Source organism: Daucus carota, chromosome 1 (assembly GCF_001625215.2).
Source record: "Daucus carota subsp. sativus chromosome 1, DH1 v3.0, whole genome shotgun sequence".
In the NCBI taxonomy this organism is placed as follows: Eukaryota; Viridiplantae; Streptophyta; class Magnoliopsida; order Apiales; family Apiaceae; genus Daucus; species Daucus carota.
This window is the reverse complement of record NC_030381.2, coordinates 34,546,761-34,562,482: the sequence shown is the minus strand read 5'-3', so window position 1 is coordinate 34,562,482 and position 15,722 is coordinate 34,546,761. Positions and strand designations below refer to the sequence as shown.

The window sequence follows — 15,722 nt, the reverse complement described above, 5'->3', positions numbered from 1 at the left end:
CTAGTGTGGCAAACGCGGTTACCTAATTCTGGCCCGGGACTGATTGGGCTTTGCACCAAATTCTTCACAAACATATAATCTACTATTGAATTAATTCATTAAAATATTTAAGAAAATAAAAATAAAAGGGTGTTGCAGAAGTAGGGACAGATTAATCTTCTGAATTGAGTTAAAAATTTATAATTTTTAATTAAAGGGAAAAATGCATTTAACTTTTTATAAATTTATTTTAATAATCATTCTTTTGATAATCCAATAATACAAATGTTGATAATTCTTAAATATATATCATATATAATATATATTTCATTTAAATCAGTCTAGTATTATTTTCCTAATGATATTGGTTTTTCTATAATTTCACACTACTGAATTTATTATGTTTATATTATAAATTTATGGTAATATATCATTATATCTAGTAAAGTGTAAAATATTTATTTATTTTAATATAATATTAACGTCACTGTGATTAGATTGTTTAAAAGATTTTTGGTGCAGAAGCTCGCCACTGAGCTTTCTCCTCTTTTTTATGGAGCTGCTTCATTCTAATATATCTTGTTCATCTCAATTACTTAATACCAGAGTTAGGGTTTTACAAACCCCTCTCCTCCTCAACCACCACTGCTTCTCCACTACTCGCAACTACCATAACAAACTCACTTCAATGGATGCTCATAAACCTCTCAATCACGCATCTTCAAGCCCCGTACTACTCGAAAACAACAACGCCTCTTCGACAACCGGTAATTGAGTTCAGCTTTCTTGAATTAATTACGCTTATTGTTTGTCAAGTTGTTGAATTTGTGTTGATAAGTGTGTGATTTTGTGATTTTTAGGTGAATGTCGAGTAGGAGAGGTGAAGAGAGTTACGAAAGAGACGAATGTAGCGGTGAGGATTAATTTGGATGGGTCGGGCGTTGCCGATAGCTGTACTGGGATTCCGTTTCTTGATCATATGTTGGATGTTAGTATCTAGTCTCGCCCCACTTCAATTATGTTGATTTTCTGTTAAGATGTCTATGATTTAAATATATGGGATAATATTACTAATTAGGTCTAGTACTTATCAACAATGTTCTAAAATGATGTTCCTAACCAATATTTGAGGTATTTGAAAGAAAGGGTTAAATGGCTAATTCATAACTAAGCTAGTTAAAAACTTGCAGTTTGGTCATGTTGTTAAAAAAGCTCACAGTCAACTAATAAAATATTTAAAAACTTGCATATCAGTCATTTCCGTGAACTCTGTTAAAAACATTGACGGAAATAAACCATCTTTCAAAAAGATCACTGGAACAAGAACAATAATACAAAAACATCACTCAAATATAATAAACATCACCTTCTGTAATTGCAACACGTAACAACAGCCTCTTTTAAACAACCACCAACCTCCATCATCTCCTACACACGGCCATGGACTCCCCGCCGTCGACTGCCGGCCTCCGACTACCAACAGCCGACCCCGTCTCAATTTCGATTAAGAGCAACCCAAACGACAGCCGCGCCATCCTGACTGATCCGAGCTCCACCGCCATCAACCGCGCCTTCGTTTGTCAAACCCAAACCCCCATGCAACAACAACACATACACAAAATCAAACCTTTGTACTCTTGCAGCCCGATTTCGTTTGATTTTGATCGGCCGCCCTTTGTACTCTTGAATTCTAATTTCCCTCACATGTTTCCCCCAAACTGCTCATAGATGTAATAAAACATGATTTAATGTTTTATTTTGAATTTAGATTTAATAAGGATTGGGTCGGGTCGGGTAAACGGGTATTTTAACGGAGAACGTTAAAAGTCAATGAATTTTTAACGTTCGTGTAAGTTTTTGTTAGCAAGATCGTTCGATTGAAAATTATATGAAACAAGGTAATGTGTTTGAAAGTTTTTTCAACAACATGACCAAACTGCAAGTTTTTAACCAGCTTAGTTATGTATTAGCTATTTAACCCTTGAAAGAAATGAGTACTCCAACAATGTCCTAGCGGGACACTAAGACATTCAACACATGCCTTATTTTTAAGGCACCACTTTGCATGTCCTAAACTATTTTTATCAATAAACAATTTAATTTCCCTCCATTCCAACGCACGTCTCTCCTCTCATATTTTCCCTTCCCTCCAATACTAATTCAAATATATTATTATTTTAATAGTAATGTGAACTATAAGGCTTGTTGTTGGAGTTTATATACCAAAGTAATGTCTGAAATCACTACGACACTATTTTTTGAAATATTAATAGGGCACTTGTTAGGACATTGTTGGACTTGCTCTATGTAAATATAGCTAATACTTGGATAGTGTTCACAGTTAGTTTTTGTTATAGTTTCTTTTAGATTTTTTATGGCTGTTCCAGTTTAAAGTTGCATCTCCATTAGCATTGATAAAATAAGTATGCAAGAAGGTTTTGTTTTTAAATGTTGGAATTTGACCTCTATTTAACTTCGGAATTATATAATGTGGATTTTTTTTTGGGTTGCAAAATTACGAGTCATGTTTTTGTTTCTGAATTGCAAAACATTCATGTAAGCATAGTAAGACACATATGCTTTGTTTGGTTGTGTGCCGCTTGGTTGAGCTGAAAGTATAGATTCGGCATAGAGTGGATTGATAACTTATGTAAGCATCGTAAGACACTCAAGCTTTGTTTAAAGATTCATTATCTCGGAAATCATGAGATAGATCCATCATGTCAATGATATATATTAATAACATTCTGAACTTAATTCATATCAATTTAGTCGCTCTGACTCTTGTTTGACACAGCTTATTTCTTATCACCATATAACACATCTTATGTAATATTGCTTTTTATGATCCCTTTGTATTGTTTGTTCTTTTGCCAGTGTCCAATCCTCTTCTAGTTCTAGTTTCCATTTTGTTTATCACCCGTATACTGTGCCTATTCTTCTTCAAGTGAAAACGAGTAGTGTTATCCGCAACTATGCAACTATACTAATTTGCCGGACATATATATCAAGCGTTATAACAATCCATATAGGTTAGTCCTTGCTCTCCTAGTACAACACTTATATGTAACTCTACGCTGATAATTTGATTTGCATATTGTCATTATTTCTTTCTAACTCTTACACATTTTGTCAGGTTACTGCTTTGTGTTATTGTTTTTTCATGAAGTAATTATTTCGAATGATGCTTTTTCTTATCCTATGTAACTTGATGAAATTTATTTGCGATATTACATGTTTGTAGTTCTTAGGTTACATTTGTAATCAACTTTTAGAGTATGTTATGAAACTAATAATATTTTCAGGTTAGTGCATGCTGCGTGTATGATAATTGTTAAAGTAAGAATATTGTTGTAGTTGGCTATGTTTGAGTTCTACAAATTTACTAACTGTTAAGGAAATCAGGGTCCAAGATAATAGAAACACATTTTTTTTTTTTTATTATTATTTCAGTATTTTCTGTATTGATTGGGTTTTTGGAACTACTTTGAGGAATTATTATAGTGATGTTATGAACAGAATTCCGCAGAAAAGGTACATAACCTTATAAGATTTTCTTATTTTTTTTATTTTGCAGAAATTCAATCATAGCTAATAACAAAAATAGTTGCATGACATTTACTATGCAATTAACACACACTAAATGAAGGTTTTATTTATATAATTGCAAACTCAATGTGTATATTATTGATTGCTTTCAGTCTCTTTTTGTTACTAATTATTGTTTTGTCACAGCAACTTGCTTCACATGGCCTATTCGACGTTCATGTGAAGGCTACTGGTGATCTTCACATTGATGATCATCACACGAATGAAGATGTTGCCCTTGCCATTGGAACGGTAACCTGTTTATGTGATTCCATTAGCAAACTGTTCTATTTCTCTTTTGTTAATCTATCTTTGTATATGTGCTTGTTTAATGTACATAAATACACGACATTAAAGGCTTCTACTATACTCAATGACGGTCAAGTCATAAATTGTATTTAGGGTGTTTACTGTTTTAAATAGAGCAATTGTAGTGTGTATTTCTTTCCCATAAGTACGTGCTTATAAGTTTACTATTTGACTATTTCTGTAATCCAGTATGGGCCTTGATGCAGAATGGAGAATCATAATAATTTATGTATGTTGTTAATTGAGAATTAATTTCATTGTAATTTATTGCATTTTAATATATACATATGGACTATCAAGAATACTCTAGTATAAGTTAGAGAAAAAGAAAAGAATTTGTTTACTTTACTATTAAAATTCTTGGTGGCTAAGTTTAGGGATTTACTCTTATACAAGGAGATGTACTCTTTTATTATGGGAAGAATATTGATTAATTGAATTTGAGATTGTTCTCTTATGGGTTGCGATCCTAACAAACATCACTATACATCAGGCACCATTGACTAACTATACAACAGGCACTATTGACTAACTATACAACAGGCACTTTCACTGTCACTGTTCATTTGATACTACTGCCTCAGTAGTAACTTGCTATGGTTGATGACTTAGTGGTAAATTGGGGTGGAGAAGAGGTGGGTAGGGAACCTATTAGACACCACCGCTTATTGATGCACGTAGTAAACATGTGATGGTTAAAGAAAATTGGATTGTTGAACCTTGTACAATTCAGTGTTTTATTATCGGAAAAGAAGAGGTGGAGAAGGCGTCTGTTCAGGATTTTAACATTAAAAAAGAAGAGGTAGAGAGGCGTCTAAACATGAAGTTGTGAAGGAAAACAAATAATCATCGTGGAACATGCGTTTTTCAAGGCATTAACAACACATTGGAACTGCTATATCATCAAGATATCATATTCCTTCGATGTTGCTTCTAAAGACATTGTTTATAGAAAACGCTATTACACCCATTAATTTCTTCCGCTATCTCTATTTTATAATAATATAAAACACGATTAAACCTACTACTTCCTCCACTATCTCAAATATATTATTAAGTATAAATTGGTCCCATCACTTTACTCACTTTTCATCTAACTTCACTCATTTTTTAAACATTTTCTTGGTCTCTGTGTCCAAACCCAACGTATATAATTCAATTGACGGAGTGACGAAGGGAGTAGTTTTTATATTTGTCTTGTTTGCTTTTGTAGTATTTTTATTTCCCAATTTGTATATTTCATTTATAAATTAAATAAAGTCTTTATATTGTAATTTTTATTAATTTGTAACTTAAAAGTGATAAATTACTGAACACTACAATGAAGTTACAAGTAAAATTATATAAACACGAAATGACTTATGAGTAGAATATTTCATAACACTTATGTGTCGCTTATCACATATAAGTGAAAAGTAATTTTTCTTAGATTATCCAAATGGATACTAAATCTTATACAAAACCTCACAAAAGAAAAAGCTGAAAGCAAATACAATTTAAACCAATATAGATGAAGTTGGCAATTTAATTGTACTGGAATCCTTATTAATCACCAACTAGGATATATTCAGACTGATTTTATGCATTTGTTGTATGAGCTAACATATAGGAACCGTTTCCTGCATAGTAACACTAGCGCTTAATTTGTTCTGCAGGCTTTGCTGCAAGCACTTGGTGATAGAAAAGGAATTAATCGATTTGGGGATTTTTCAGCTCCGCTTGATGAAGCACTGATTCATGTAGCACTGGTATGTTGTAAGAAATATAAATCTTGCAAGAAATATGTGAAATGATAATATATAACCAGAGATCAACATAGTGGTTCATCAGATTGAATTTGTAAATAGCTTGTAGTTGACCAGAAACATTGTGAATTTGTTGTTGGTCATATATATTGGCATTCCTGTAACATTTCTAGAGCTTTAGGCTTCATGCAACTGTATTGGTATACTTAATGTTTATCTATTTTTCAGAGGCATATGCCATTGAACTGTCCAGAATTTTGTCCCTGCAGCATCACACTAACTTCGATATTTTGGAAGCTAAACATGTACTGGCAATAATTTTTTGGTGAAATCATGTGTATCTGCACCTTTATTGCTAAGGATTTACTGTATACACCTTTATTGCTAAAGATGTACTGTATACACCTTTATTGCTAAAGATTTACTGTTACATGTTATTGATCCTGTTTTTGACTTGATAAATAAAATGATTTAGATAAACTCTTTGTAACACATGACACAGTATGTAGAATGCAGGGTTGCATTTACATATAATAATTCTCATCTTGTATGCGCAAATTTGGTGCAATAATAGATGGTCTTTGTTTCTTGTTTCCTGATTCTGCTAATTTTGTGTTCTAGGACTTATCTGGAAGGCCACATTTAAGCTGTGATTTACGTATACCAACTCAGAGAGTTGGAACATATGATACTCAGGTATTTTGGTTCTATAGTTTTGTTTTTTGCTACTGTGATTAACTGATGATATCTATAAATTTATCCTTAGGAATCTAATCTTGTCATGTTCCTACTGGTAGTTCTGCAAGTATTTTAATGTTACATGTAGGATGTTATATTGATTTATACTCAATAATATGCTTCTGGAGATATCATTACTTGTGAAATTTGTACAAGCATAACAGAAATTCTGTATGATCTGATTATTTCGCTATCTTTATACTTTAATCTATTAGCCAAATCAAGAATTTTTGAGTTTCCTAACAGCCAAATCCACCAAGTGGAGAACCAGGATACATGCCTCCCCCCTTCCCCCCTCCGAAAATCCCTTGCCAGTTGCCGTGGTCACTCCTTCGCCTGGGGGCTTCTTTTTTTTCAAAAATGAGAAGTAAAAAGAAGTGAATCACTTCACAGATTACACTTCTGCCCTTCAGAACAAGCAGGTGTACTTGGCAGCTGTCTTATGTTATATGCTCATTTATGATATATTTCCTTTGGATAAAACCAATGTTAAAATTCTGATACTGTAGTACATCATATAAGAGGGAAATTTGTCTGCATGTAGCTTTTCATTACTTAAATGATCAAACCACATTCAGAGGTTTGCATGAGTTATTTATCTATCACAAGCCACTATTTTTATTTATTTTTTTGGAAACTCAAATTTGACATAAATTGGCATGCTCCAATTTTGTGCATTCATTTTTCTCCTATTTTTCCGCACAATAACATTGGATCTATAGCTAAATGACATTCTGCTGATATATAACTTTATGTTAGCTTATTTTAATTTGATTTCCTTTATTACTTTACCCAAATGATCTCTCATCTCTGTAGCTGGTGGAGCATTTTTTTCAGTCTTTGGTCAATACATCTGGCATGACACTTCATATTAGGCAGGTATGCAATTATTTCATTGCAACAGTAATTTTCTTGCAGAAGAAGAAAATGATTTTGCAGATGAAGAAATACACTACACATGTCAATCTACATTAACAGATGCCCACCTCAGTTCATACCTTGTTATGTTCAGATAGTATAATTATGCTACTTTTAAAGCCAAATTTGCTAGTACCAAATGTTAGGAGAATAATAGTGTGGGCTAGGCGCTATAAACCTAGATATTAGTAGTCAGTAACTTGTCATAATTAAAATTGATAAGATATTAATTGTACTTCTTGCTAATGGTATTTGGTACTTAGAAGATGGCATGAATTAAGTTTTCATGAATCTAGACACACTTCAGCACAGTACTGTAAACAACACTTCTCTTTTGAAATTGTATGACCTCTTCTGATATTGTGAAATGTTCTTATGATGAGATTAGCTATCGGGAAAAAATTCTCACCATATTATTGAGGCAACCTTCAAGGCTTTCGCAAGAGCTCTTCGTCAAGCAACAGAATATGATCCACGTCGTCGCGGGACCGTGCCAAGGTTTACTCACACTTTCCTTTTAAATAATAGATGAGGCCATTAGCCCCTTATCCCAAGGCCTTGTCAATGCATGACAATTCCTGGCCACCTATCTTAATTTTTGTCTTTTTGACTTGATCATAAACCATAGATATTGGGACTTCGTTTCACTGTTATGGCTTTTGGCTACATATAATAAAGGATTTGATATGAAGGGCAATCATAGTATATATTTTTAGAAAAAGGATGTAATATGAGTAAGGGCAATCACAGTTTACGCCTTGGATATTCAAATGTTTTTTAATTAGTTGTCCTTCTTGCCTGTCCTGTAGTAAATTGACTTTCACCTGATAAATGCGAAATGGAGATGGTGGGAAAGCGGTTCTTTATATTATAAAGGCAATTCTAATTAACTAAAACGCAGTATTGAGAGACATGTTGGCAAGTTTTATGTTTGAAATAACTGTTTAGTTGGAGAGAGCTAGAACTAGTTTGAATTCCAAGTACATTATTTATATTATAACATAATCTGAATTCTGAAAGTTTATCATATTCTATCTCTTTGCAGCTCCAAAGGGGTTCTCTCACGTTCTTAATGCTTCATAATCATTGCACGGATGGAAAAAGCATGCCAGTACTGTCTTTCTCTCTTCTCTGGGATATTGTATCTACTGATTAAATCCACTGAAGGTCTGTGCCATGATGAAGTTTGCTTGCATAATAGAGTGGGAGAACTGGTTGACATGGTAAAGCACGAAATTAAATCATTGATTTGTTGTGGTATTTGGTACAATGGTAAAGACGGTAAAAAAGTTTAAACTTACTGCAGGCTGCCGCCCTGCAGCATGTCCCGAAAGTTTCTACGACCACATTATAAAAAAAGTTTAAGATTATGGGATGCTGCTGCCTTTGCTGTATATTATAAAAGCCTTTTGTTGTGGACGGTGCTGGAACAATGCAGTAAATTAATTATTCTCTTGAAGTTGGTCTTTTGTCAAATTTTTAAACTTATATCCAACTGATTTTCCATTTTACAAACCATTATGTTCTAGAACATTCTGTGTAGAAGACAATCAGCGTATTGGGTTATCATGGATTATGCTTCGAGATAGATGGCTGATAATGTAAAGAATTTATTTTGTTTGTGAACTCATAATATTGCAAAGTATGCTTGGTAATATTGTGTATCTGCTTAATGGCAACAAGAGTGTACCTAGGAAACTAAGGAAAGTAAATGAAGCTCTGCCTGATGAAAAGAGTATACTTAAGAGGACGTTTGGATGGCGGAAGAGAATGAAAATTGGGGAATGGGGTCTAGGAATGCTTACCTGGGAGTGTAGAAGGAATGATTTATCCAATTGCGAATGAGGTTCCGATTCAAATCACCAAATGGCTAATCCAAACACCAACACATGGATTTGAAGTTCGAAGTTCTGATTTTCGTTAACCGGATTCAATAATCATGAACCAAATGTTCCCCAAGTCATTATTTACATCCGTATTCGACATTGCACGTGCTTCATAATTAAGTCAAACAATGGAACCCTCTTGAGAGTTGAGACAATGGAGTGAACACAAATGAAATGGTTACAAGATGATATTTCAAAAGAAACTAATATCTGCATAGTGTAATGGATGAAGTAGCATATTAAACATACTCTTCTGCAAAGTTTAAGTCATTTATCAGAATCTACTCAACTTGCTCATCAAATGTGATGCAAATTATTGTAAACCAAGGCATGGACTGAGCTCACACCTCAACTTCTACAATAGTGCTCGGTTGCCAAAGAGAAAAGCTAATAAGAAGCTGAATACTGTTTCTGAAGAGTGAAGATGAATTTTGTGATTAACAATATAGAAATACCACATAAAAAAACCCCTAGTTAAATTTAGTAAAACGACTACAGTTGCATGCTAGGACATACAGAGATATAATTGCCGAGATGCTGAATCTGGTACTGAATTGCTATTGTGATGCTCAATTTTGTTATCCAGAATTAGGCCTCACTACACCAGGGGAATTTAGTTCTTTTTGTAGGTTCATGTCCAAGTCTTTCTCTATTCAACTGTAACAAAGGAAATATGCACTGGCATAGGAGTAGTTTTCATGGCAGCAGCAGCGAAAATATACAAGTCTGTAATTACCGTGCCTTCAACGGACCCTGAGAGAAATTATTCCCCACACTTTAAGCGCTGGGTTGATTAACACTTATGCTCCTAAGGGAATGAAAGGTGCTTTTTAGAAGGCTGAAGTGATTTTGACCAAAACTTGTAATGCTTACATGCTTCAGCAGTTTTATGTTTCTGTTAGACTATTACTAATAAGTAATACCTAGGCGGGATCCTCTATTATCTTACCATCGTAGATGCATTTTGAAACCCCAGGAAAATCTGTACAGTTGATGCCTTTGTATCTGGGATAATTATAGAGATTTTGGTAAACTGAAATTAGGCATCAGCCATTGTACCAATATGAGCTCTATCGTTCAAGATAGCCTTGTAAATTCTGGGTGACGGATCCCTGATATTAGAACTCGAAAATTCAGCACCCTCAGTAGATCTCTTCCCACAATTTTTAGGGGTGAGCAAAGTTCTTAGATTAGTGAAAAATCCACATATCCTTACTGACTTCTGTAAACAACTAAACATTTACACAAATGATAGATCATTCCCCTACCTCTTGCAATTTCATTTAAAAATAACTCTACTATTCCTGCTTATTAGTCTCATACAGCTCCACTATCAAACTTCTCATTCTATAAAAGAAATCAACTGTAAAACATTACTACAACACTCTATATGTCACATTCGAATCGCATAAAATCATGTCAAAAAAAATCAATAATAAAGATGAAAATTAAGCACATTCATTGATTTCATCCAAAAAAATCCTGAAACCCTCTGCCAGCAAAGACCTGATCAGAGAGCTCAGACAGAACAGCATTAACAGTCAACAAAACAACACTAGACCCTGCAATAACACCCAACACAACACCAGTAGTACTCACCACTTTACTAAAAGCAGGCCATTCAATCTCCCCAATCTCTTCACCCACCCCTTTCCAAAAATCATCACTTTCTTGTTTACTCTCGTCTCTCTCTTTCATGGCCTTCTTGATTTCTGCTCCTATTTCAGAAAGTTGGTCACTTTCTGGTTCTTGGGGTGCGGGTGTTTCTGTTTCTGAAGTGGCTTCTTGAGACACGCTGCTGCTGTTGGGGTCTTGAATGGATTTGATTATGGGGAAGTGTGATTTTTTGAGGGGTTTTGAAGTTGAAGTGATGGGGGTGAATATGGGTTGCGGGGTGAGATTGGAGGTGATTTTTGATGGGGTTCTTGGGAAGGATGGAGGGAGGGGAATGTGTGAGAGAGAAAGGGAATGCGCCATTGGAGAACTCGTGGTGGAGTGATGGTTTTGGATTACTGGAAAACTAGATTTGGGTAATGGGTCGGATACAACATACGGGTCAGGGTATCAGAGAATCCGAATTTGGTAGATATGAAAAATATCCGCAGCCGGGAATGGATAGTATTGGAATCTGTTTTATACTCCTCTCAAAATAGTTGTCACATTTCTATTTTTTTGGTCAAATTAACTATATTTTGACCAAAAATTATAAGTCAATTACTCATTATTTTAAAAAACTGAAAATTACATCTTAAAATAGATTAAAAAAAATTCCCGGTGACATATTTTTTTTATTTTGTCAATTGATAAATTTCAGTCAAACTTGAGTCCATTTGACCGGTACAAAACCAAATGTGACAACTATTTTGGGATGGAGGGAGTATTATCAATAATTTTATTTTAATGAAAAAATAATGGGCTTTTTTCATAATTGCCTAACCTCTTTAATTTTCTTACAAAAATATTGTTGCAAACTTTCAATATTTTAAAAATACCATTTTTTATAAATTATTTACAAGATACGACTTGCAACTTCTGCAACTTCATTTGCAACAACGTTTTGCGACAGTTGCAAATAAAAAATTAATTTGCAACTTCTATATCAAATACGACTTGCAACTTTTACAATCTCGTTTACACCACCACTTGCAACAGTTGCAAATGAAAATTTTCATTTACAACTTATGCAACTTCATTTGCAACAGTTGCAACTTGATATTGCAGATGAGGTTACAGAAGTTGCAAGTCGAATTTTTGCAAATAATTTGAAAAAAAAATTGTATTTTAAAAAATATTTCAACTTGACAGTAGTTTTGTAAATAATTTGTAAAAAGTTGGTATATTTATAAAAATTCCAAAAGAATTTATTAATTATTTATTTTTAAGATGAAAAGTAAAATATGAATTATTTTTAATATAATATATTAGTATATAAATATATATGTGTGTGTGTGTTGGGTATAATTTTTTGAAAAAAATATATACTATATTTCTAAAAAAATATATTAAATAATAATTAACTATATATTATTAATTAATTATATTTATTATCAAATTTATTTTATAAGTGGATGTCAGATGTTCGCTGCATCCCTCTCCAAGATTTAACCCTACATGCCCGCAAGGGTTGGTTCATCTAATTAAAGAGGGGACTTGTATCCTCTTGGTCACAGGTTCGACTCCCGAAAGGAGCGATATTTGTGATTATGTCCCCTGGGCCAGAGCCTGTTACTTAAATAAAGGATGATTCAAACACTTGGATATGTGTCAGGACTCATTTGTTTTCAATTTAGTACAGTTGAATGAGTTCCATCTTTGTTATTAATATAAATTAAAACTGTTTGGTTATCGTATTTTATTATTCATATATAGCTGACCAATATAAATTAAAATTGTTTGATTTATTTTTCAATTTTATTCTACTTCTATACCTTAAGCAACAGGCAGTTGATCTTGTTTTTCGACATAATGGGACAGAGTATGGATTATATCACGAGTCATTTGCCAACTTAAATTTTATTTGAAGTTTTAAAAATTTGACTAATAATATATTTGGATATATGAAATAAATGAGATTTAAATTTATTTAAAAATTATAATATTTTAAAGAAATAATAAAGAAATAACTTTAACATGATACCTCAAATATATATATCATCCGAAATGAAATATTCTTTCCCATGCACAATTCTAACATAATTGATCTCCCGCTGCCCTAGTATCTTCAAACAAAAAGTGTAAAGGTAAAAGGAACAGAAGAAACGTATAGCAATGGCAGTGAAAATTAGAAACGGCCAACCGACCTTAGCTTTCCTGATCTTGCAAAGATACCTGTCTGAATAATTAGTTTACTGTGTTTACACTCACTGTTCACTCAAGTTTGCTCTTGTTGCGTTCCGGTACAGGAATTGTCAAATATCCAAATGTATGTATGGACTGATCCACAGGTCAGTCCATATTCTTTGTCATTTTGAGTTGATTGAGTTGACATATCCGGCCCACACTGTAGTCTTACTGATTGAAGTATTCTTTTTGCTGTTAATCACGAAAATACCATCATTCTTTTTCTTCCTTCCATGCTTGCGAAAATTTTTGTTAAATGCTAGACATGGTTCAGCTTTTGAGTTTTCACAATCTATGTGAAATAAGCCAATTAATTGCATGTAATATAGTGAATAGAGTACTGGTGCAGTAAAGGAGTCCCGACCACATGGAGATGATATGGGATAGGGACATAGATTCATAGAGCAGCTGGTAGATATATTTTTTGTATGAGTTTTTCTGGCGCGTGCTCATGTTAAATACTACTCCCTCCGTCCCTCCCATTTCTTATCGAATGGGTTGAGCACGAAGGTTAAGAAATATGAATAAAGTAGTTGAAAAGAGAAAGAAAAGTGGGTGAAGTGGTGGGACTTACTGATTTTTAATGTATAAAAAGGAGATAGTGGAGTAAAAGTAGTGTGAAAAGGAAAGAAAAGTGGAGAAGTGGTGGGACCCATTGACCATATTTGGTAAGTTTTAAAATGTAAAGAATTGGATGGGACATCCCAAAAAGGAAAGTGTAAAGAAATGGAAGGAACAGAGGGAGTAAAGATCATGAAATTGACTCATTTTGACTCTTCCTTCTTGTATATTCTTAAGATCGACGAAAAGCTGGGGTGCTTGGCAGCTCACTGAAATTGTCCCTCGCCGAGTCGCCGTAATTACAAACATCGTTGTATTGTTACAATCTTCCGAAAAATAATGGCACAAATTTATATTTTCAAAATAACAGTTAAATAGACTCTTCTGAAAGCCAGCAAGTGTTAAACCTCTGTTTATACAAATTATTTCTCTCCGTTCAAGTGTCACTCACCTCCTAGAGACAAAATAACGTTTGTCTTAAGACCTGTCTTAAACCTCTGTTTTTTATGTATCTCTTCGTTTTTTAATTTGTTACTTTCATTTTCTGATTTAGTTGAGTGGAATTGTGAAAAAGGTGTTTGGCTTTAATCTTGTTTGTTTGTGGGTATTTGTTTGTTTGTTTGTTTAATTCTTGTGTTTTGTTTGGTTTTTGATGTTTTTGGCGATTTTTCGTGTTACAAATGAGACGCTTCGTTGTTCGCTTCGCATACGACGAGGCAACTTGATCGATAGCATAGCGGTGGTGGCCGATGGTGGCGGTGACGGTGGTTTCGGGACGGGATCCGATTTCAGAAAGGAAAGCGCTAATTGTGCCTTAATTGAGGGCGTAAATTGTGCTTCCTAAGCGTAAATTGTGCCTCTTGGGCGTAAATTGTGCCTTATTTGAGGGCCTTAATTGTGTCTTAATTAAGGACATTAATATTTTATTATTATGCCTTAATTAAGAACTTAATTGTCTCGATCATGAGTTATCATGATTGTGGGAATATTTTGATATAATCTGTTAAATCGACTTATATTCTTCTTGTTTCTCTTGTTTTATTTTCAGGATTTTTGGAAGAAAACCGGTTTTTCTTTTCAGACATTAAAGTTTTATTGTCTAAATTTCCCCGGTCATCTTGCATGTCCGACGGTTAGATAATAAGCTTTCTTGAATGAAAGAATTATCACGGTAAATTGCCGATTCTCGTTGAGATTTATTCTCATATTCAAAAAAAAAAAAAATAACAGTTAAATATATTTTTGTTTTGAAAATTAATATATAAAAATGTCTCTCAGCGGCCGGATGCCGTAGTCCCGTGCCCACTGTCCACAGCTTGCCACCTACTCTCTCCGGCCGACTCTCTTTTTCTAGATTCAAATTTTTATCCGTCCTTTATAATTTCACTTGCTTCCAAATTTCAAGATAGGATATTTCGATTGATTCTTAGATAAATTGTTATTTTTTTAATCTTTTGTATCTACTGTAATTTTGTATAAAAAAGATTGTTAATTGGGTTTCAGATTGTTAATTGCTTTTTAAAATTTATTTTTGTGAATTGTGATGGTCACTTGTTTTTGAAAAACTTGTGCACATAATTATATTACTCTTCTAATATTTTAAAATCTGCATATATCCTCTTCTAGCAGTTTGTATAATTTTAAAAAATGCTCATGCGATCTAGATAAAGTGCATCAATATGAATTCTGAAATGGTGGATAACAAATACACGCCACATCCAATTTGACAATTCTATGATAGTATGATGATATATGAAAACAATCAAGACTTATCAGCGTAATATGATGGGAGATGCATGGCTGAGTGACAGTATGATAATATATATTGAGAAAGCTTTTTTTGCAAGTGTGGATAACAGAGTTATTATACAACAACTAGCATTTTACCCGTGCTACGCACCGAACGGTTAATATTATAAAATAAAAATAAATTTGTATATATATATATATTCAAGTATATATTATATCATATCATTTATACAATTTTATTACATAATATATGTATAATTCTTTTACAAAAATAATATTATTTCTTAAATACTCTGAATTTGATCAATTATGTATCACGTATTATATTATTTTAAATTAAATATAAAATAAATCATATTTTCTTTTTAATCAAATATTATATAAGGATCGACCATTGTTCTGAAATTAG

The 15,722-nt window shown here is 33.2% G+C and overlaps 1 protein-coding gene across 2 annotated transcripts; it reads left to right on the top strand.

Moving 5' to 3' along the window:
• The first annotated feature begins 484 nt into the window (after positions 1-484).
• On the top strand, positions 485-8,932 carry LOC108226260 (imidazoleglycerol-phosphate dehydratase, chloroplastic). 2 transcript variants are annotated; one of them, XR_001807646.2, is made up of 9 exons: positions 485-746; positions 840-967; positions 3,715-3,819; positions 5,532-5,624; positions 6,243-6,317; positions 7,176-7,238; positions 7,666-7,775; positions 8,323-8,500; positions 8,584-8,932. XR_001807646.2 is itself a non-coding variant. In XM_017401207.2 (8 exons), exons 1-8 carry the CDS (start codon positions 533-535, stop codon positions 8,348-8,350), a joined length of 816 nt encoding a protein of 271 aa, XP_017256696.1. In that variant the 5' UTR covers positions 485-532; the 3' UTR covers positions 8,351-8,932. The 2 variants fall into 2 exon arrangements, 1 of the variants encoding a protein (XP_017256696.1); XM_017401207.2 differs by having other exon boundaries at positions 8,323-8,932.
• The last annotated feature ends 6,790 nt before the right edge of the window (positions 8,933-15,722 follow it).

Excerpts from the sequence above, each read along its gene's own strand:
- LOC108226260 (XM_017401207.2), top strand. The coding sequence starts at position 533 with ATGGAGCTGCTTCATTCTAATATATCTTGTTCATCTCAATTACTTAAT. Across the intron at positions 968-3,714 it reads TTCTTGATCATATGTTGGAT|CAACTTGCTTCACATGGCCT; the intron begins GTTAGTATCTAG and ends GTTTTGTCACAG. Across the intron at positions 3,820-5,531 it reads TTGCCCTTGCCATTGGAACG|GCTTTGCTGCAAGCACTTGG; the intron begins GTAACCTGTTTA and ends TTTGTTCTGCAG.